At 40.9% G+C, this 24,042-nt stretch overlaps 2 protein-coding genes across 9 annotated transcripts in view; one reads left to right on the forward strand and one right to left on the reverse strand.

Annotated features, from left to right (window-relative positions):
• Positions 1 to 9: 9 nt before the first annotated feature.
• Positions 10 to 1,240, reverse strand: ndufb2 (NADH:ubiquinone oxidoreductase subunit B2). The gene is made up of 4 exons (XM_077234122.1): positions 1,020 to 1,240; positions 449 to 593; positions 259 to 354; positions 10 to 145 (listed from the first exon to the last, which is right to left on the reverse strand). Exons 1-3 carry the CDS (start codon positions 1,103 to 1,105, stop codon positions 280 to 282), a joined length of 306 nt encoding a protein of 101 aa, XP_077090237.1. The 5' UTR covers positions 1,106 to 1,240; the 3' UTR covers positions 10 to 145; positions 259 to 279.
• Positions 1,241 to 5,880: 4,640 nt separating this feature from the next.
• kmt2e (lysine (K)-specific methyltransferase 2E) overlaps positions 5,881 to 24,042 on the forward strand; it is a 37,188-nt gene continuing 19,026 nt past the window's right edge. Inside the window, exons 1-2 of one of the 8 annotated variants that reach the window (XM_077234102.1) lie at positions 5,881 to 6,248; positions 19,334 to 19,518. In XM_077234102.1, the coding sequence (XP_077090217.1) occupies positions 19,448 to 19,518 (71 nt within the window). In that variant the 5' untranslated portion in view covers positions 5,881 to 6,248; positions 19,334 to 19,447. The remainder of the gene's footprint in view (positions 6,249 to 19,333; positions 19,519 to 24,042) is intronic. The other 7 variants (XM_077234106.1, XM_077234104.1, XM_077234101.1 and 4 more) reach the window with 7 other exon arrangements.

Consider the following 24,042-nt stretch of genomic DNA (forward strand, 5'->3'; position numbering starts at 1 on the left):
GAGTCAATGTTGTTTATTTATTTAATCCTTTCTTTTATAATGAAACTTTTACAAGTAGACTTGATAATAAGTCCATACACATAACAGGAACTTTCAGTTTCCTCTACAGAAAATGTGCGGGTTTGCGATCACATCTGGTGCACATCTGCAAATGCAAAGCGGAGAAGAGAAAAATCAGTCATGTATGCTGTGGCAACACACCAGGTAAGAAATAAGCCATTTCCTCTGCATGTAAATGATTTGAATTCATATGTGTACATTGAGTTGTTGAGGGCAAGTCTACTCTTCATCATCAGGTGGGATTCCCAGCTCCTCATCAGTCCATGCAGAAGTGTCCGGCCATGGGAAATGACCCTAAAGAGACATTTAGTTAAGTGGCTGGTGGTCTGTTTATTATGCCAAAGAACAGAGGGATTTGATCTCATCATGTGATGCAGTTTCCGCTCACCAGGATAGCGTCCGGGTCGTGCCAGGTGTGCCACAGGATCCAGAACCACATGGCACCGCTGAGCAGCTCTGCTTGGAACTTCTGGTTCTTGGTGATCTGAGGAGGTTGTCTGTACTGGGGTTCAATGTGAGGGCCGCCTCCTGCCCTAAAACACACATAAACATCTACAGTAAGTATAGAACAAAATGTAATGGCTAGTGGTACTCATGCCAACAACAGTATTACAAACAATGATGTATGCAGTGATAAACTTGTAAGCTGGAAGAATTTTTTAATATATATATTATATTTATTAGTTTTCAGAAATGTAGGTTATCAGTGTTTTGGCCTTGGAGTACCATGGTAAATACTATTGTATAAATGTGAATCATTCACCGCCATGGTATTACCATTTGATACTACTGTACCATGGTACGACCAGAGTACCTACTTTTATTTAAGGCTATCCTATTTATATCCAGATTCCAGCAATCTCTAAAAACTGACCAAGTTCGTATATTTAAACTAAATTACTGTTTAGACTTTACTGGAGCATGTTTAGCCGATTAGCCTTCTGATCATAAACACTCACTTTCTGAGGGTCATCTGCTGAGGTCCACGCCTGAAGAGCTGCAGGCCGCTTCGGAGGACACCCGCCGTCCTCCCGAGAGAAGACATGCTTATGCCTGTGCCAGCACTCTGTGTTTTTACAACAAGTATTAATCGAATTGACTACAGTGATCAGACGGAGAAATGTCACCTTTACAGCGGCTGTTTCTTTGACCTGCTAATAACGAGCGCTGTGATTGGTCGCTAAAAATAATGCGTTTTAATGCTACGCATTGTCTATGTGCTAGAGGGCGCCAGATACCCATTGAGCAAAAGATCGTATACATTTAGATCACACTATTCATGCGTCTTTGGTAAAATATAACAGAAAATAAACAGTGTATAAAACTTGAATGTCATGATGATTACAGAAATGAACGAATATATATATTTTATTCTGTCATTAATTTAAAAATATCTACTTCGTTGGGTCATTTATTTATGGACCTACATTTATTACAACGAAAAACAAAATTTTATTTATTGTGCGTTTCCTTTCCATTTTGTCGAATTCTGTTTGTAAAGTTTGTAATCAAGAAATAAGAGAGACTCTGCTTCTTGAGTACCCCCCTTTTTATAATTTATTTTATGGCAAATACAGAAAAAATATCAGATTTTATTGTATGCATTTTTAAAAAAACAATCATTGGGAAATTATTAATTCAGTTTTTGAAAATATGAAGAAGACAAGTGATAGTTATCTGTGGAATTGTACTTTATTGGCACAAACAGCAATAAAACAAATTATTTTGACATAATAGAACATCCTCTGTGGTTTTCAACACCAAGGCAGTGTTTCCCAAAAGCATCGTAAAGCCTAAATATATTGTAGAACTATTGCCACAAACATTATTTTTCTAAATAATAATAATGTAGCTTATGGATAAGAAAATAAGTTAATTCAATCTAATAAATGTTCATCTTGAAATGGTACTAACAATAAAAGCAAATTGTTAACTTAATAAAAATCACAGCAAAATATACATGTGTACCACAACCTGAAGGTGAGCATTTATACTAAAGGACCTTTTACTTGATACAAAAAGTGAACTATCAATTAAACAGCAGATTGCATGTAGCAGATTGTGTAAAAAGGATTTTTTTAAACAAACTTTGGATCATGTCAATCATTTAAAGGCCTTAGAAATGCATTGTATTAAATAACACAAATTGCTTTATAGGGTTAATTAGTTTGGGTATTTCAATGTGCCCTTGTTACACATTGCATGTATTTACTGTAGTAATAACTATAAATTACGCATAATTACATAACAGGCGATTTGAGCTTTACTTTCTTGAAGGAGCCAATACACAAAAACAACTACACACTAAGCTGTACAGAAAATGCTCAAATACGCCATTTACTAATCATCATCATCCACAGACTAGAGCAGAGGAGGCGTGGGATCATCGACAACATGGCGGCTATGGAAACACAATCAATGAAAGAAGCGAGCAGCTCAAAGCCACGGCGTTACAAAACATCAATCTTAACGAACGCAAGAAACAGATTACTCATGCATGCAGATATTATGGCATCGCACACCAACGATGTGAAACCTCGGCCGGGATGTTTTCTGCATTCGTTTCCTGAGTAGTGAGTAGCACCGAAACAGGAAATGCGCGCTCCCGCAGCTCAATTCTTTTGTTGCAGCAGCAGCTCATATGCGTCCGTTATTATGACGTAATAGACGATGGCCTGACTTCTGATCAAGTCTATATAATCATTATAGCAGCAGGCGCGCTTACCCCTTAAGAAACGCGGAAATTCCCCCAAAACACATAGGTTTGGATATAAACATCAATATGTGCATATGCCTTTGAGAAGTTAATTTAGATTAAGAACGTACTTTGTAACATCATGCTGCAATGGAGCACGTAATTACGTCATGACGCAAAAGAATCACTGAATCGTTTATAATAGGTTCTTTAAAACGAACCCCCGAACGCCCAAATCAGCAAACGTTATTTTCTAATATTTCGGTATTTGCGACGACAAATGCCCATTAACGGGTTTATTCGTCAGCGTTTATTTTAAAACACACAACTGATGACGTACACTGAAGGAGCTCAATCTACTTTTCGTCAATGATATTTTCTGGAAAGACCGTCCGTGACCCCGCCCAGTGTGGGCTTTGTGCAGTGCTGCGAGCGAGCGAGGACGCCATCTTCTTGCGATTTTGAGACGAGAAACGAACGAATATTGTTTATTGCCAACTCCGTGGAAGGCCTCTTCCATAACGGCGTGTTTCAGAGATCCTTTGAAATTTTAGTAAATCAAATGGTTGACGATATTTGGAGTTAATGGCACCCTACTGTCGTCCACAAACACGGTTAGGATCTCCGGGCGCGCCGCTCTCCCCTCTCAGCTCAGTTGCCGCCCACTTACGGAATTTAGATGATGTCACCGATAGCCAATCAAAGCCGAGAAAACAGAACAATGAGCGTATTATTGGTCAAGGGCAATGTCATTCATCTATTCAGGGAGGTGGAAGAGCGGATGAAGTCGCCATTTTGAAAGCGTAACAAAATGAACGATATATACACTGAAATAATACCCTAGCTCCAGAATTGAAGGCAGCACGTCTTAATATCCACCTATAATCTCAATGTCCCGGAAGTTAAAACCTGACGATGATTTGACTGGCGTAGGGAATCCTGTAAAATATAATAGCTCGATTTAACTATCTCTTTAGTTTCGTTTTCCTTTTAAAGTGCATGTTCGATGCACTGTACTCGCGTCACATCGCAGTTTTCAGCTTTGTCTCGCTGTTTTTCCACTCTGGGTAGCATAGCTCTTCAACTGCAAGTGGTTGGTTTTATAGCACAGACTGCGCATGCGCAGGAGGATGCGGTTTAGATCCAGTTTAGCATGGGGGAGGGTGTTTGTTTGTAGGGTGAGCTGCTCGGATGAAGCTGTCTGCACGAAGAGCAGTTTTAGTTTTTTTTTTTTTTAGTTTTCGACATGACGATATAGGTCAACAATTGTATTAAATGTCCAATATGTGTGTTGTATCTCAACATGAACTTGAGAGAATATTGGCTTGAAAGGATTTAACTAAATGGAAAAAAAATCATAGAAGAAAAAAAGTGTATCTGTTCGCAGCCAACGGAAACAGTGCCGTTTCATTAGTCTTCTGCAGATGTTTTGTGTTTATACTTGTGGTCATCTCACTCCAGTTACCTTGAGGAGAGTAAAAAAAAAAACACTGAACTTGTATAAAGGGTTACATAACAGATTTGCAGCCATTTACTGTTTTGGGCTTCACAAGTAGGTGTTCGTATTCAACCATAGTAGGCAATGACTTGCGTAGGATGCCCTCTGCTTTGTTTTCACCGCAGTCTTAGAGCTCTTTTTATTATTTCATAAATGTTTTGACATTTGGATAGGATATAATGGGGGTATGGATTCCATAAAAAGGAAGCACGTGCAGGGAAAGGGTTGACGATTAGACTTCCAGGTCAGGAACCCATGAAAAGATTACCACCTACACGCAGATACAGATTGTTTTATCAGACATGTTAGGAAAAAGATTGAAACCTTTTTACCAAACATTTATTCGTAATGGTAGACACTAGCTATTTTGTAAATGTATATGTCTAAATATAAATTCAAAAGCAAAATGTGTGGAAAAAAATATTGGGTGTGGAAATAAGACAATAAGTGCTCCAAAGGCCGTATAGGGTTGTTGCTGTGGGTTCCCCTCGGTTGAAATTGCGGGGACCCCCAAAAGCCGGGGGCCCTTAGATTCATCTCCACCTTTCACCCCTCTAACAATGAACCTGAGTGCTCCTCTGCTGCAATCTATTGGTTATAGTGGTAATTCATGTCTTTTCTGTTTGCCACCAAGTATTAGTTTTCCTACATCTTGAAACTTTTAGTTTCACAAATGGGGACAATCTTTGAAAGATGAACAAATAATGTTTTTGGTCATCACATTGAAAATAACATTTAAATTGGATGATATTTAGAGCTTTGAAGTGCTGGAAAAAGTTGTGTGAAACACTTGAAAGATCTTGAAAAGTGCTTGAATTTCACTTAAATGAATAAGCCCATAGCGATTTTCCTCTGAATCCACAATTTCATGACGCACATCGAGGTTGCATATTGGGCGCTTGCATGCACCCTTCTGAAACCTAAATTGACAAATGGGACACCCAAATGACATGTACATGCAGTGGCCATTGTAAGTCCACAAGACTGCAAGTGCACAAGAAGTGTGGAATTTGGGACAGGGCCTAAACCTGTTCTGAGCTTGCTGCCCATTATTGGTAACAGTTGATAAACGGTCCGCACTGTGCTCAAACGTGTAGCCTGGTTTCCTTACGCTTTTGTTTGGGGGGGCATGGCCCGCCAATGCTCCCAGTTGGCGCTGGCCATTATGGATGCCAGAAGGCAGGAAATGAATTTAGTGCAATACTCACAGTGCATGGGTATTCTGTAGTTGCTATTTGTTTATTGTCAAATTGACAAATTTATGGAATATTGCCATTTATTATATAAATTAATTATCTGTGTACATCATTATTTAAAACGTGTGCCAAACTCTGATATGGCAGTTAGTTTTTCTCAAGAAAATGCAAAAGATCAAATCTAATCCAGTTTGAAAGTCATCTTGAGTTCAGGGTTTCTTAATATTAGTGACCCAATATTTGTATCCATTCATTTTTCCCTTCTTTAGGCATGCATCTCTCTAGGCCAAGCCTTTAAGGCTGAATTATCCACGGCGGGCTACTACAGCACTCCTATGTTTGGACTGTATGATAAGAATGCGCGCTCCCATTTGCCGTGGATTAACTCTCTCCTGCACGCGCCCCTGAGGTTCTGCTCTGGGAAACCCCGCGGAAAGAAGGGGCGGCGCGCGCAATGACAGAGAGCCGGGCGGGGGCGCGCGGAGGGAGGCGGAGTCACGGCACTTCTGCCAGGGCCGCCATTTTTGCACAGGGAAAAGAGACAGGATAGAAGGGATCCAGTTTCTAACTGTCGGCATAGATATGGACAAAAATATCAGGTTTTAACAGACTCAAACTGTACATTTGGATTAGAGCACCACAAGCCGAAATACAAGTGCTACACCGCGCGATTTGTAAAGCTTTGTTACACATCCGCAGTGGAGAGCGAAGTATTGTTTTGGTTGTGGTAGATCAGGCGGCGGGGTCTCACCCGAGTCCCCCGTGTCTTTATCCACAGTTATTACAGTGGACATCAACGGTAAGTACCTGCTGAAATCCTACAACTATCTGTTTGTTTATATGAGAGGGTTGTTTGATGCCAGTGGCTAACAGACTTGCTGAAGAGGGTCCATCCTTGTGTAGATGCTGAAACTGAGGCTTGTGTAATTAGTTTACCTTATAATGAGCTGTAATTGCATCACTGCTGTGCATTTGTCAGCCCTCCTTTTGATGTATACATTAAATCCCACCTGGCTTGTTGTAAAGAGGGCAATCCGAGCAGTAACGTTAGGTGCGTGTATGACTTAATTTAGCAGCTAAAGTGGCTAGCTAGCTCACACCCACATTAAATGCTTCACAAAAGGAAAGATCTTGAATTATACCGCTGTTTTATTAAGTTAACGACTAGTAAAAGCTGCACACAACACTAGCGGAAACTCGTCGTTTCTCTTGCGTTGTTGTAAAGCGGCGAGCTACACCAGCAGTCACTGGAGAAATGCTAGCAAGTTAGCCAACCAAGAGAAACAGATCAAGATTCAGTATAATCTCTTTAAATGGCTGGGATGTGCAACAAAAACTGCTTGGAGTGGTTTAATTGTGGGAGAAGTCGTGGTCACGTCCCACGATATTTATTCCCGCCACTTATATTCAAACTTTATGCTCATTTGCACGTTTACGATTGTTTACACGTGTTTTAGATGTGCATTTTATAGAATGAGAGGTGAGACATGATTAAAATGGCACGTTGTGCTCTGACAGAGCCTGCAACAACAGGGCTTTTGTTTACACCTTTCAACTCCAGTTACCCATTCACTAACTAGGTCCACTCTTACCCCATACCCAGCCCACATATATACACTTTAAAGCCTATTGATTGATATCATGTATTAAGTATTGTGACCCTCTGAAATACGTTGGTGTGGTTTTTAAGCTGTTGTTTCTTGGATTTGCGCTAATCGTTGCTCAGAATATGACGTGGTACTACTTAGCACAATAATGTGTTGATTTAGCAAAGAGGGCATAAAGTCAGCGCTTATTTAGTGGCTGTCTGATGTGTTTTGTGTGCTGATAATGAGTGCTGCAGCCGTGGGGGAGGGGGTTCGGGCTCGGTTCATGTAGTCAAATCTGCTTTAGCTTCTCCTCAAAGTGGACCAGAGCCGCGCTGCTTTACAAGCGAACTGCGCAGTTGTGCCAATTATAGTGAACACATAGTCACTCGATGCGCTTTTAGGTTGAGAGAGATTTGGGTTGATATTTATTGTTAGAAATTTGATTTATACGTCTGTGTCAGGAAATGAAGACGCTCGATCGTTTCATATCTATGCGCATTAGCATTGCAAGCTAGCTAAGCAGTTAGCAACACCGATTAGCTTTTCGCGAGAATGTTGAATTAGTCGACCCGATGCGATTAGTTCTGCTTTATAACCTTTCTAACAGATTATTTGGTTATTTAAACGCCAAACGAAGTCGTTAAAACGCTCTTTCCCTCTCAGAAAATCGTGTGTATTGTGTGGTAATTTGAGGTTGGCTAGTTGTCGTCTGTCAGAATCGCTAGCTACGCAGAAACGACGCAAACACTTTGTTCCAGCACAAAAACAGCGCATTTGACAAATAGATACTTAAGCATGTGTGAAAAGATGGGTTTCTTGTTATCTTGGCCGTTTTCTGTCAAATATCAGCGAGTCTTCGAGCGCAGTATTTCCTCTCAGGTGCTTAGTGAAAATGGCGGATGAGTTGATGTTGTGGTAATGAAAGCCTCCACACCCCTAGATCAACTCTCACACACTGCAGCGCCAACACACTCACCCACAGGCAAGTGCACAACACACACCAGAAAAAATACAGTGTTGCTGTGCTGTTTTACCAAATATGATTATAGTCCGCGTCCAGTGCGTTCATTAAAGGTTTAGCACATAAATTTAACTATACCAGTATGCTAGACATGCAACCTTGTTGCTAAACCTGGATAAGCATAATTAATGAACACTCAAATCTCTACTCATTCATGAACCACAGTATAATAAACGATAGGCAGCAATCACCCTTTTTCCACTCAAAGGGTTATTTGATCACTTGTGTCTTTACTTAAAGATAAAGTGTGTTTAAGTGTGCTAAACGAGAGATATTGGCAAGATGTCACACCATAGTTAAAAGAATAAACAACATGCAGGTCTTTGTGGAAGGAACAGAGGAATATTGAATTTATTAACCACACTCATCTTTGTGTTTCATAGTAACTCAAACTCTGTCACCAAACAGCTAACCTTGTTCCTTTGTTGTTTTAGGCTAAATCACAATGCATTCTAGGGCTGGGCAGTATGACAAAATATATATTGTTGCTTCAATATAAAGCATCAATTGATATATTGTGGAATGTAAATATAGTACACAGTGTAGGACCACTTAGTTTTTAATTGCTTAGAGTGATAAAGAAACATGAATGAATGGAAAAAATGCCAACCGTAGTTCTGTTTTCTGGTTTATTGCGCTTGAACATTTGAATACACTTAGGGGTGTGCACGCATTGTTAAATATGAATATTCGATTAGCAATTCTAGTTTTGCTACATGTTGCTTTGGTGGCTATAAATGCAGTGAATCCATTCTAAAACATGCAATTCTTAAGCAAGCCAACAAAAACTCTGTTTAAATAAATGCATTGGGTGGCATTGTGAAGCGTGTAAACAAGTTGATTGTATTTGATGACAGAATGTCTCCACCAAGGCACCGCAAAGTTTGGAATTACTTTAATCAAAATGGTATTACTTTTGATCAAATGAATCAGCATGTTGGGTGCAAACATAGTCAGGTGAAACTGAGTTAATATAATATTACCTCCACAATGAGAAATCGCATGAAATCCAAACACACAAACTATCTATATTGACCAGTCGAACGAGGAAAGACAGCTGTCCATCACTGCATTCACGACTATCAACTAATCTGACAGCAAAATTATCTCGAGACATATGCTTCCTTTAAGTTTTGTCAAAGGGAGATGGGTTTAAGAACAGAAACACAAAGCGTTATAAGAAGCTTCGCTTAGCTCGCTGTTATCTTTGTGTCCCTGCAACGTCTGTGTGAAGAGCGCGTTTTTTCTGCAGCCGGCCTTCTTGTTAATCAGACTCACAAGCCACCTTTCACCCCAGCATGTGGATGAACATGAACATGTGAAACAATACAAACAACAATAACCATTTACTAACTCGAGTGTACATGTTCTGTACCGTAATTGGCGCAGTGTGCTTTTAGCGCTTTTGTTTAATTCACTTTGTTTGGGCTTAAAATCCCTTTGTTCTGGTTTTTTTTGTTTTGTTTACACACATTGTATAATGAAAACCTCAAGATATAATGTAAGTTTGTTGTGTATAATCGTAACCTTGTTCAGAAATGGTGACAAAAACGTAATGATTAAAAAAGTCTTTCTCGTCAAACTTCATTTAAATAAATGAATATTCAAATATTAAAAATTATGAGCCCAAATATTCAAATACAATATTTTTGAAAAATGCCCATCCTTAGAATACACACATAATGTCAAAAAGTTTGGCATGGCAGGTATTCACATAAACAGAGTTGTGTTGATAAGAATTGTTTATTAAGAATGATTGTATAAAATGAAAACTGTGTGTATAGACCTATTGTAATCTAACCCTAACCCCAAACTTAAAACAGTTTTTCCATTTGTCCTATTGTTTGTTCTTTGCATCTTTGTTCTTATGTTTACTCGCAAAGATAATATATCAAAAATAACTAGGTCTATATTGTGATGTATTGTTATCGTGGCAATTTCTCAGATTGTGAAATAAGATATTTGGTCATACCACCCACCTCAAATACATTCTTTTATGATTAGTTTACCTAACTGGAAAATTCGTGTCTATGAAAGGTTTGTGTTGTACCAGGAACCTAGATGTGTAGACAGGAAACGAGATGTTGTTTAAGCTCACACACAGCCATCTGCATCTGAAAACTACTCAGCAATAACCGTTTTGGTTCAATAACCGCACTGAGGACTATGACTTTATTTGAGAGTGCCGTTAAGTTTACTGCAGTATTGAAAAGAGCACAACCCACACGGCTGTGTCATATTTCTCTCATGATTACTGCTCCCTCCCTCTGGTCAGCGGGGAGTTTACAGGTCCAGAAGAATGTGGTTATTCATCAGAGCAGTTTGATGGGGTAAACATGGGCCCTAATGCGTAATGAATAGACGATGATGCTGCAAAAAGGTGATCTTGATCTTGGATAGGAAGCAGGCGAGTGACTGTTCATGCGTGAACTGATTGCACATCATCGGGGGGGGGGCTTCAGTTATCCAACGGGTCGAGCCATCACGCTGTATTTGGATGCTGATGTTCGTGTTTTATCGCTCTTAATGTGCCTAGTTTCTTCCCCTCCGCCTGATGCATATGTTGTAGCTTTTGGGGGCAGGTGGAATAGCTTACAGCGTCAAGCTGTGAGATAACAGCTGTGATTCGATTGTTTCTCCTTTGACATTGACAAAGACCTCCCCTCCCGAGCCCTCCTTTCACCTCACATCCACTGGTCGTGGCAGATGCATGACTTTTTGGAAAGTTTGCTGCGGTCCACCCATATAACTGTGTCTGGGCACCACTCAAGGCCTCATCCTGCGTAGCATACGTTACATTAACATTGTAAATGTCTACCCTAATAGTAATCATTCACTTGCTGTCTTTAACTACAGAGCTGTTCCCAAAACTTTTGGCACTACGGTAGTGTTTGGAAAGGCTTCTCGTAATAAAAACCAAGGCGTTGCTCCAACTGCTTTTTAAAATGCCAATTTCTTCGTATTTTATGAAGCAGCCAATGATTTGTGCGTGTTTTTTCTTTTCTTAGCCGCGCTGTGAACCGGCCACTGTGGTGCAAACTTTGGCGGCCACGGCCGAGATGGTGATCTGAGATATTTGCCCAACACATGCTTCGGACCCTTTTTCCTCACGACACCATATTAGGCTGAGCTTCAAGATGGTCACAAAGACATGAATGGATTTTTGTAATTTCTGATGGCATAAATGCTGATTTGCTTCATGAGAACTTTTATTTAATTTTTTACATCTATGGCTCCTTTTTTGCATGGAAAAGCTTGCGTCTGTGCTTGCATGCAGATAACGAGAGGAGCAGACCGTGTACATTGCAGGCTGTGGCTTTCTGACAGGCGTTTCCTGTAGGTGGAGGTCCAATCGTTGGCATGTATTGGTGTGACATCACAATGAGGCTGTGCAGCTGTTCGAAGAGGATGGAACATCAGCCTACGCACATCACCACACAGCTCACAACTCAGACAGCGATGCTAGAGAGAAGTGATCCACGCGGAGAACGGAGCAGAAGCACGCTTAGCTGCTCAAAACTGGTTTGTTTTTAACATGATAAATGTAGTGCTGACGGAAGCACAGTGGATGAACTTGAAAACTTGACTTGATCTTATGTTTTACGTAACTTTTCATTTTTAAGGACACTGCACCCTTGGGATGCATGGAAAAGTGAAGGTTGTTTGTGACGACTGACAACAAGTGAAGTCTTGTATTACATTTTGACATAATAAAGCCATTATATATTGCTTTCACTTGATTTCACATCTACCTAAAAGATTGAAACGTGCAATTCCGGTCAGCATAAACATCTCTACAACAGCTGCACTCACCATCCTGTCTCATTGTTTGTCAGGTTGTCGTGTCACACTCACATCCTAGCCTCACTGCGCATGGGTGATTCGGAGCTGTGTGTGTGAGAGGCCATGGGCAGTGTCTGTTTGTTCTCTGTGTTGACAGAGGGATGGAGAAGTGAAGTACCCCCCCCTCAGGAGAGATGGAGGTTGGAAAGAGAGGCAGGTGGCTTAGAATAGTAGTCTCAGGTGACACATCTATGATCGCATTGCGCTCACTGGTACAAACACACGCCAAAACCTGACAAACAATCTCCTTCCAGAGCACATTCAGGTTGCTCGACTTGGATGAGATGATAAACTTTAAAGATACATTGTTTTTATATTTGTAGTCCATGTTTTATCAACCTGAGGTGTGGTTAGGCCAGTATGCTTAGTAGCTAGTTCCACCGGGAGGCCTGTTAGTGCCGTGAGGTTACGTGAGGGACGTGCAGGGAGGAGCTGTGGGCTCAGGTAACATGTTTTTGTTTGCTGGCTGTAACCGAGCTCTCAATGGGCCCTAACTACATGACGGGTGTCCCATAGAGCAGGCAGACAAGGGTGCAGTACTCATTTATAAATGTGTGAATGTTATTGTGTGGTGTTTGTGATGTAATGGTGCGAGCAAGGCATGAAATCAATCATGAAACTGTGACATCATGAAGTCTGAGTGGTCCAGACTGTCCTTTTCGCCCATGGCACTATTGCAATTGACTGACTCAGTCCCTGTATATCCGGACATATACATACACTTAGATGCTATAAAAGTCCCATTGACTAAGAGGAAGGGAATTTGTCTTGGTTTGTTTTGGGGTTTTGTGTTATGGATGTGAGTGATTTCCTTACATTATACATCTTTTGGAGGAGAGGTGTGCTATTAGTTTTCTAAAAGTGAAGTGATGTGATGGCCAAGCATGGTAAACCATACTCTGTATTTGTCCTCTGCATTTAACCCATCCAAGTTAGTGCACACACATTAGGAGCAGTGAACACACACATACACTGAAAACTGAAAACAGTGGACACACACCCGGAGCAGCCATTCATGGTGGCGCCCAGGGAGCGATTGGGGGTAAGATGCCTTCCTCAAGGGCCCATGTCGTTTCCTGCAGGCATTAAGAATCAAACCCGTGACCTTCAGGTTACAAGTCCATCTCTCTAACCATTAGTTCAGAACTGGCCCCAAATGGTGGTCAGACTTAATATTTTTCTTGACGGATAAAAAAAATAGGCAAAGCTTGAAAATAATCTTTGACTTTAAAGAGGGACACAAGAATATCCTATCTTGGAATTGGGCTCTTTAGACTCTGGGCCAGTGTGCAACCATATTGCAATATATTACAAACCACATAGCAACAACCTAGCATTTTTGTATTGAGTTTCACAAGCATCGCTCACATTTTCATCTGAAAAAGTAAAAATGTAGTTTTCTTTATAAATCTAAACGAAACCCTCTTTGCTAGATGGGAGTGCATCATTGATCTTGTTTGTCATCAGTCAACCTTATCTAATATAAAAATGTCAAGTGCGTCCTCTCTGACCATGGTGGAGGTGCACTGTGGTCAGCCACTTGGCAGACTGAAGCACAGGAGCCATTAACGTTTGTTAGAGAGGTGGAAAACCATAAAATACAGGCCCGAGACACATCCTTCCTTTAGTGGCCCATGTCAACAGAGCCCACCCTCAAGGGTCTATGATAGTCTGACCTCTAGACAATGTGGCTCAAGTCTGTTTTTTTTTTTTTGTGCCTCTTTTATCATCTGCCAAGTCATTATTTGTCTCTGCAGTACTGATGTTTAACAGTCGGGGTTAGCGATTGGTAAAAGTAGTAAACACAATTTCTCTCATCTTCAATAACAACAGCTGGCTGGTGGCCATGATTGTGCTTTAATTGTGGCGTGTTTGACTCATAGGAAGAGATGCGAACAAGGTGATTCGACCTCGTAACTCGTGCATCTTTATCAATGACGGTGAGGAAAAGCTCTCGGCGTGCGTTCATGCATTTTTGAGGCACGTGGTTGTGTAAAGCTTCAGTGTAGCGTAGGCAGTGATGACTCAGCCTGCGAGAATGGTGTGAAGTCACATCACCGGGGCTAGCTTTTGGAAGCCTGCTCTGTTTCCATCTCTCGCTGCTGAAAATCAGACAACGCAAACCAGGAAAATGACTGGGAGAGAGAGAGAGAGGGAGAAATGGGGAGAGAAAGGAAAAAACGTGTTGATACTCCTACATGAGTCTGTGGGTTTCCCTGCCCGCTGTAGCGAGCTGCCGGAAGGAGGAGCTTCCCATACGACATTGTGTCCATACAGACAGAGGAGGAAAAACAGTTGGATTCAGCAGGCTGTTTCTGTGCCAGAATTGGTCCCTCATCATCTTTCCTTAGAAGTATAGTTTGGGAGCCAGTGGAAATCTCAAAATCACTGGAAGAACAGGACAGAAATAACGAATATTTGACGTTTTCAGATAAGCTGTTTTATATTTTGGTTTGAAAGCTGCTCATCTTTTTATAGTCTCTTTTAAATGGGTTCTCTTTCCTCATGGCCATTTAATTGGTCTTCTATTTCGCAGCCATCTCCCCCTTTTTTCTCCCAGTCCTCCCCTTCCCTTTTGAGTGTCAAGGGTTTATTTAGGAAGTGCAGAGGGGGGGAAGAAATCCTGGTAGGGCAGGGATGCATTCTCTCTCTCTCTCTCTCTCTCTCTCTCTCTCTCTCTCTCTCTCTCTCTCATTCTCTCTCTCTCTCTCTCTCTCTCTCTCGCTCGCTGCGTTCCTTATGAGTGGCAGACAGTTTTGCTGAAGGAAATGGGTGTGTCGGAGTCAGTCTGAATGCTCTGATTTAGCCAAGAATGCTCTACTGTACTAGATTTTTCCACACCTCCGCTTTGCATTTTTAAGGAGGGGGGCGTCTGTTGAATGTGTGTGTGAGTGTTTGAGAGTAAAGAAAGGGTACGTCTGGGCATTCAGAGGAAGTATTTTGATGTCTCTCTCTCTCTCTCTCTCTCTCTCTCTCTCTCTCTCTCTCTCTCTCTCTCTCTCTCTCTCTCTCTCTCTCTCTCTCTCTCTCTCTCTCTCTCTGTGTGTATACACACACAGGGAGGCAGTGCGCAAGCGTGCATTCCTAAGCATTGACGGCAGGATTGGCTACTGCGGCCAAGAAGAACACACTCTGTGTGAGAAAGCTGGAAAGAGACCACCGTATGCTTTCTAAGGGAAATGGGTTTTATTACTCTGTACAATGTTGTCTCTCTTTCACCCTCTTCCTGTGTTTGTCACGTCTTTGTGAAGAGGACATGGCAACTTAAGCTCTTTTCCAAAGTGTAGCAAGCTGAAGCTGCCTACCTAGGGAGCATTTTAAGGCATCTGTGCCCAGTACGTCTTACAGGAATTGTTTTTTGCAGCAGGGTCTTTAACCCCCCTTTCCAAACCCAAAAATGCAGCTTGGATTTGCTAGAATAATAACTAAAAAACGTTTGGTTATCCTTACAGCCCTGACTTATTATTATTATTATTATTATTATTATTATTATTATTATTATTAGCCTATTTCTTATTTTACACCACAGTAGTATTAGTATAGCAATCTTTCTATATAGATTTGTTTTTATTATTGAATAAATGATTGTAATAATTAAAAACAATAATTTTTATTATTGGTTCTATTAAATAACAACAACATGATTGTGGCCTGAGGCTGGGTTTTTTCTGGTAAACTGTTAAAAAAATAAAGTGTAGGGTGAGTTTTTCCCTGTATCAAAAAAAAAATTTTGTAAATCCACATTTATGTACACAGTGTATGTGTGTGTATATATATATATATACAATTAAAAATGTTATATTTGTGTGGTCTGTATTTTGCCTGCACTAAAACTTTATTTAAATCAATGTATAGTGGCGTCTCTTAGGCCCCGTTCACACCGCAAGTCCTAATGCTCAATTCTGATTTTTTGCTCAGATCCAATTTTTTGATTGGCTGTTCACATTACCTTTTAAAATGTGACCTATATCTGATTGCAGTATGAACTGTTTGAGGTTTCAAACTAACCGGCATGCGCAAAAGAACAATAACAATGACATCAGACGCAGCACGCGGTTGCACTACAGTTCGGGAGGTTATGGAGGAAGTAAGCATATTCGCATTTATTTCATAATGTTTGTGTAATGGAAACTTTTGCGGGTTTATAGTTGCAAATTCACTACAGAGATCTGTGTGGATGCGTAGACGAAGCCAGGAGTGGTGGGAATATGACGTGAATAGTTTAACTGAGACGCTGTTCTCCTGTGTCCCCGTTCTTCCATTTCGTGTGCAATTTTTTCAAAAACGAAACAGTTACGGTAGGTCCTTCTAGCTTGAATTGAAGTATCTCCCCATATATACTACTTAGATATAACACCTCACTCTCATTGAATTGCTTCATCGCTGTTCTCCATATCTAGTCAAGTTTTTAATGTTAGGCTAATGTCTGTGTCTGTTGTGTCTAGGGCTTCGCCGGCGCATAATTGTGACAAATGTCGACGTAGATTGACGTAAAAGTCGCATCAAATCCGCCTTGATTGTTCACACTGCGGCCGCATTGAAAAAAATCAGATCTGGGCCTGATTCAGGACCACATATGTATGTGGTCTAAATCTGATTTGAAAAAATCAGATCTGGGCTAGATTTGAGTGTTCACACTACTTCTGAAGAAGTCTGACCTGGTCACTTGACCCCGAAAAAATCAGATTTGGGCCACTTTTGCCTGCAGTGTGAACGTCTCCATTTGTGAGAGCTATTTGTGTGTCATAATGCTGCCTATGTAGAGCATTCCAAATCGGTCACTTGTTACGTTCCAATTCAGTCAGGATACTGCCTTAAAAGACAGCTGCCTATTTAAACAAAAGACAGCAAGGCTGTTCACTAGGTTTGAAACAGAGAGATTATTTACTCTGCTTTTTCAAGAGCTGTGAAACTCCATTCATTTTTCACAGCAGCCGAAACATCCCCAATATATCAGACCCACTGCGCTCTGAGTGAAAGCGTCCTGACATGGCCAAAAATGGGTGAATTTACCTACAGAGTAAATCACACACTAACCGACACACATTGTCAGATTCCTATTAATTAACCCCTGAAGCTGACAGCTGTCATCTCTGCGAGGCTCTGGACTGATTTATAGCTCTCTCTAGTATTTTTGCTCCACATAAGGGCACACTCATGTCTCACACACACATCACACACAGTCTGATAGTCTGTTCTCCAAAATGCCACACGTGCAGATGACAGTCTCATTGTAGTTTATTTCCAAACAGTGAGCAGAAGATGTGCCACCCTCATAGGGGAGTGTTAGTGTGTGTCTAAAGGGGGCCTGTTAAGGCTGGTCAAGGTGTGTGTTGTGTGCGGGCATGTCAGTCCATGTCTATTTGCAGTGATCTGGATCACAGTCCTAGTATGAACACTTGTCTTACAAGTTCCTAATGTGGGTAAAATTGGTTTTGTTAGTTATTTTAGATGTTTTAAAATGGTAGTATTTTTTTATGATGCACGGGCATCATATTATGTTGATATAAATGATCAAGTAAAAAGAAAAGTGCAATCACACACAGGTCTGTTTTATTTTTTTCTTTAGTTATCGTGGCTTAAAAATACCTATCTGAAACCGATTAAATACAGATTACGAACACCTGGACTATAAAGTCCTGAACTAAAGTAAACCAGATTAATTTAAAACCAACTGTGCTAATATGAATTAGCATGACAGAGGTTGCCTATAAAACACGGAATAGACCAAGAAAAGTTTAAAATAGCATGGAACTGAGAAGCAAATCAAGGAAAACATTGACAGAAGAAAAAGACTGCAATCCAAAAAAAACTGAACTAGAGAAAACAATCTTAAGGCAAATGGAAAAGAAAAACTGCACACATCGGCTGTGGAATCCACAAAGCCCCTAAAGAGACATGGTGAAGCAAAAATATGAGATGGGAGAAAAAAATGTATTGTCAACAATGCATTTGTGTTCTCTCACAAACATTTTACGTTCCCTTGAGAAACTTTACTTTTACAAAAAAAATATTGTGCAAAAGCAAAGTTCCCTACTCTGCCGAGCAGGATTCGAACCAGGGTCTCCAGCATGGAAGACAGACGTGCTGACGAGGACGCTAGTTAGAGTTGCTAATGCGACACTTAACTGTTCACCACAAGACTAGTGATATGTGCTAATAAAGTAAATGGGGTCAATTTTGATTTCATGAAGACTAAAATACAGTATCCTGAAAAAGGGAATTACATATACTCTTTTCTGTATATATCAATTTTATTAATATTTTATATATTTTAGATCTTGTTGGCACAATACTACTTTACTAGTCTTCCTCCATCCTCTTTTGTTAGTAGCTGAACAGTCTCGACAAAATCCAGGTTTCATCCGTAGACTGTATGTCCCAGCATCTGGCCCCTCCTCTAATCCCACTTATCACCACAACACAAACACACACACACACACACACTCTTTAATTCCTTTGTCGCCACCCTGTTTGTTGTTCCAGGAGAAGTATGCCAGTGTGACATATTTAGCCCCTCTGACCAGGATTAAAACGTTACTTGCAAGGGAAGCGTCTGATTGGCTGTTACGGCTGTCTTTTGCTGTCCATCATTGCCTCCTCCCTCCTCTATCCCCACAGAGCTGCATTTCTTCGTCTTGCTCTGCCCGACACATACAACGCTTAATCATTAATCTTTCCATCCGTTCTTTTGGCCTCCACCATGAACACATTAAATCCTCTCACGAGCACTGCCGCAACGACACATCTTTGTGTATGCTCAGGATGTGAGCATTCAATGGACGTTTATGGATGAGCGGAAAATATAAAAGCTGCCTCCATGTTGCTCTCTCTCTCTCTCTCTCTCTCTCTCTCTCTCTCTCTCTCTATCCCTCCCTCTCTCCTTAACTTTCATGGTGGATGTGACCAACATGCAACTGCGCCCCCTTGTGTCCATACGTAGTCACTGCACCCTGTTTGTTGTTTCTACAAAGGTCGAGCTCTGTTATTGGACACGCTTTTGCCACACAATCTTCACTTCCCCTCCCTTGTTATAGGAAAGACGTGTTCAAACACAGATTTTGTTTTCTTTTAGGAGCCAAGCAACTTCACCCAAATCATAATGAAGCACAAACCATCGAGTTAAAGCCCTGTCTTTTGATGTTTTTCCATTAGAAATGAACATATGTTAACCAGTGCCCTTGATGCCTGCAAGAATAATATTATGTCTCAGGGCCAACAATGGTCTCATGTTTGTGCTATGAATCATAGCTACTCCTTAAAGTATCACATCCTGTTATTTGCAATACTAACTGAAATGACCCAAAGTTTGTAATATGTACACTATTTGTGCGAAGTGTCCATAAAAATGCCCCCGTCGCGTGTTCATTTGTCTGGAGTCTGGTAGAATGTCAAACTCTTAACTGTGTTTTTCTCTCCATCTCTTTGCAGGCTTTGTGGATGCACTTAGATGTGTGCAATGAGTGCTGTGGCTGACATGCCTCAGTGTTTTGGATTGCTGTGCTCTGGACTCAGTAGGACAAGAGACTCCCAGCACAGAACGTCATGAGCATAGTCATCCCAGTAGGGGTGGACACGGCCAACACCTCATACCTGGACATGGCTGCAGGCTCAGAGTGAGTCTCTCTCTCTCTCTCTCTCCTTTCATATTGACTCATCACTACCTTTTGTTTCATTTTGTTCTTTTTCTGGTCGCATCAGCAGAGGGAAGCGCATCTGTAGTCTGATTTTCTTTCCACCACCCGCTTCCGCTCTCTCACTCTCTCATCTTTCTGTTACTTTCTCATTAGAAACATGCTCTTTCAGTGGAACAGAAGTTATTTAGCAGTTGCTCTTCTCCAAACAATGGAAGTAGATGGAGGCTGGAGCTGTTAAGGTCCAAAAATGTTTTTGAGAAACCCATAAACACCATACAAGTGACCTGTAAGACTTCTGAAGGCATTCAAAAGCTTTGTGTGAGGAATGGAACATTTAAAGAGTAAAAAAAAACTTGAAGTCAGCGTGAAATGAAAATTCGTCCTGAAATTAAATCACTTTGTTTGCTTAAACTGCGTCCCGACAAGCTTGCGTTCATCTGCCGTCACTTTTGAGTGAAACTCCCACATCTCAACATCCAATCAACAACTGATGAATTTAACCAAATCCCTGAATTAAATTCTTTTCTCTTGCGATAATAATAAATAAAAAAATGTAAGAAAATGTTTTAAAATGACAAAAGTTTAAGGCAATGCTGCTGTTTTCATTTTAGGTGTACTGTCCCTTTAAAAAAATAGGTTTTACTTTATTTAGGGGGTCTGTGTTACAGTGTAATTATACAGTACTGAGTAATAATAAATGAACTACATGTACTTTAGGGTTAGGGTGTGCATTAGAGTTAGTTGAATGTAATTGTACTTATTATAGTAATTACTATAAATTGTGCTTAATGTAATAAGGACACTGTAAACTAATCTGTTGAATTGCATTCAGAATGAGCTTTGGTTTTAGTGCAGGAAACACGGTTGTTAGACGTCCAGTTAGTAGACTGTGCATCACGTGGCGTACAGCAGCAGACCCTCCCCTCTGCAGCATGCGCTTGAATGAATGCAGTGTGTTTCTCTTTAAATGCTGAGCTCCGTCCTGTTGCCTCCTCACTTTGTGTTGCCATGGTGCTCTCTCCTGCACTGCGCAGGGCCTGTTGTCATGGCGACCGGCTGAGTGACAGCTGGGCCCTGGAGCTTTAGCCTGCTTAAGAGGCCGTGCTGCCGCGTAGCTTTACGTCCGTCTGGGTTTTAGTCTCTTTCGGACACATCCGTACGCCTGTCTGCATACCGCAGATTTATTCCACAAGGCTCTAACAAGCTTTAAGAAGTATCTCCACCTGCCACTAAACCAGAAACAAAAAAATGGCTGGTCTTACATGGTGGTCAACACAACGGCAGATCTCCTACGAGTGTCGCACGTCTCGTACACAGCTTTTTTTTTTTGTTCCTGACATTACTCCTCAGTCAGGGTCAGCCCACCCCGAGCCTGCGGCAGAGGTTGTCATGGTTACCAGTCATTGTGCATAACTGTGATGTCAACAGATAGTCAGTTAAAATGCCATTGGACCTGAAACAGCTGCTGTAATCCCTCTAAACCTCGTCCAGCTCTAGATGGACGCAGTCTGGTGTGAATTACCCTCACATGACACGCATGTAACTTGTGTGTTTGCATGTCTGGGTACTGTATGTAATAGGAGGAAATGTGAGCCATCAAAAGTGAGCTGTCACTCTTTCTCTGTGCCCTTTCTCAGGGTTCCTATGCAGTTTGGAACCAATTTCCAGGTCTGGATAATTATGGAAAAATGTTTGTTCAAGTTTCACTTTTGCCCCCATTTAGTTTTCTAAAATTTAAATTAAGGACCCCCTGTAGTCAATATTTTTATCCCTTAAAACTCATATGATCACAAAAATGACACATTTCAACATTTTTCCTTAAAGCGGCACTGTGCAGATTTTTTTAGCTTAACTGAACAGCTTCGGAGTTATTGGAATGGTTATATTACTTTTTTCGGGTTGAATGGTGGCCGTCTTGTCCCCCCCGGTGCCTGTGAGTGGAAAAACCACACTTGCAACTTTGGGCCGGAGGGCCGCCAGGAAGTATCGCGAGATATCAGCTCTCGCGATGTAACGAATTGCTTTACGGCACTGCACGCATACACGCCCCCATCCAGGATCCGGCTAGCTATAAGAACAACTATCGTCATGGCTAAACCGGCATATAAGAAGCAGAAAGCTAGGAAAGCATTGTCGGAGGAACAGAGAAAGAGGAAATGGCAGACTGACCGAGCGAGGAGTCAGACACGAGTAAACATCGGACCTGCGTTTTCAGAATGGCGAAAAAACAAAGGAAGCGCGGTCGGAAGAGTCTAGAAAAAGGTAACGAGAATCTGACAGTGCGAGGAACCGGACAAGAGTGCCACTCGATCAGGCTTTCACTGTTAAAGTTGATTCCTGCGATTATTATGAGAACAGTTGTCTCCCATAATTATCAGGACATAAATAAGCCTACACTTTGTAAATAGTGTAAATGAGCGCAATTTGCAAACTATTATGACAAATTGCAATAATCATGTCTAACAACATCATAACAGATATTGTTACGAAATAATGCGACGTACATGATGTAACTTTATTGATGTCATCTTCCATTTAGGCTCAGGTAAGCCTAAAGCGGTAGGCTACTTTATTATTATAAAGTGCAGTGGCCGAGAGTGCAAATACGCTCTGCGTGAGTGGTATTTACGACAGTAACTTTAAATACAAGTACTCTACAGTGACTCTAGGGGTCGCTGTTTGACAAAAACGGAAATCCTGCATAGTGCCGCTTTAATTTCTTCATGCCTTAAAATAGCTTGAATGTAACTACACCCTTCCCTGATTTAGTATATACTAGGGATGGCCCGATACCGATACTGGCATCGGGGATCGGGTCGATACGGTCCTCATATACTCGTACTCATAAAAATTTGCCGATACCACGCCCCGATACCACGTACATTTTGCAAACGAAACTGGCCGCCACGAGTGCTTTGTCGAGGTGAACTGAGGCGTAGGGACGTGCACTTCCAACGCAATAGAGTGCGGCGCGGCACTAGCTCTGATGGCTGAGTGCAAGCGCGGTCGGTAATTCACTCACTCTGTGTGTGCGGGTTGCGGGAGAATAAAACGATTCGCGGGACTCCCGCAAACTAGAAATATCTATGAATAAAACGTATTAAAACTAATAGATGTTTATTTATCTGTTGCAGAAAAGCAAGAATAACAACTAAAACAAAATAGAAATGATCTACAGGCCAGAGTTTCTATTCATAACATGTTTGCAGCGTTGAGCGATTTAGCCAATCACAGTCATGTGTTGATTTCTTGAACACAATGGCCAATCAGAAGCATTTAAGATAGACTCCCCTCACCGCTCATTTTTTTTGTTCAGTGCTGAATTCTGTATGCTGGCAAATCCTCTAATTATAACAGTGTGTGGATATTATGAAAGATTCATTGTGCAGTCAGCTTCATTGATAATAACAGATGTGTGAGATCGCGATGAACTGTCAGCTTTTTAGGAATTAGGCTATTAAGGGAGCGCACTTTGCGTGCATTCAGTCATGTCAGACCATGCACGCAGTAACTGCTTGCTTTTATGTTAAATTAACAGTGGTTTGTGTGTTAATACATTTATTATTTTACTCATTATTATTTATTTTTAGACTTGTTAAAACAAGCAGAGAAGATTATAAAAACAGTCTTCTAACCTGTGTTCTAAAATAGTCTTCTGTCTTCTTTTCTGGGAGCCTATAGTTACTTTTGCGGTAGAAGTATCGGTACTCAGTATCGGCAAGTACACAAATGTAAATACTCGTACTCGTATCGGTTTGAAAAAAATGGTATCGGGCCATCCCTAGTATATACGCTGTTCTATGAATTAGCCCCGCCTCCACTCACTCACACCAGCTCAGAGATCAACCTGTTGACGATCACACATTGAAGTGATTGGTTATAAGTTAGTCTGTGACGTCAGAAACACCAGCGATTTGAGACAGTCTTTTGCTCACTCCAGTTTTAAGGAGAAAATACTCAGCAATGGTATAGACTTATGCATTTGCACATGGTTTGTCTTAAAGCATATTAAAAACGCCACATAGACATATAAACAACATTAAAAGCTTGATTTCTTTGTAAAAAAAAATAGTTTGTCTTACAAGCAGAGTATTTTCATGGCAAACATTTAATGATTAAGTGATTGTCGAACATGAGGCGCACTTTGTCACAAATGCAAAACTGTTTGTGTTTACCTTAAGTCACTCAAACCAGCAGCAGATGAAGCAGCGAATGATCATCTAAATCACACTCTGCTTTGCTGTTTGGTGATCATGCAACATCAAGCTGATGTGTCAGAGGTGAATATATGCAGGTTATAAAGCGTTTTAGGTTCTTCTCATAATCTAAGCGGATTCTATCACATAACTTGAAAACCAATGAAAAAACTATTTGAAGGTATAATACTGTATGAACCATTTATGTTAAGTATGGTCTGAAAAATCTACAGATAGCTTTGGAAATTTGAGTCTGGAAAAGAATGGAATTTTGAAATTAAAAATGTGTAGGAACCCTGCTATCTGT

Source organism: Siphateles boraxobius, unplaced genomic scaffold (assembly GCF_051911475.1).
Source record: "Siphateles boraxobius isolate OS27281-9 unplaced genomic scaffold, OSU_SipBor_1 19, whole genome shotgun sequence".
NCBI classification, from domain to species: domain Eukaryota; kingdom Metazoa; phylum Chordata; class Actinopteri; order Cypriniformes; family Leuciscidae; genus Siphateles; species Siphateles boraxobius.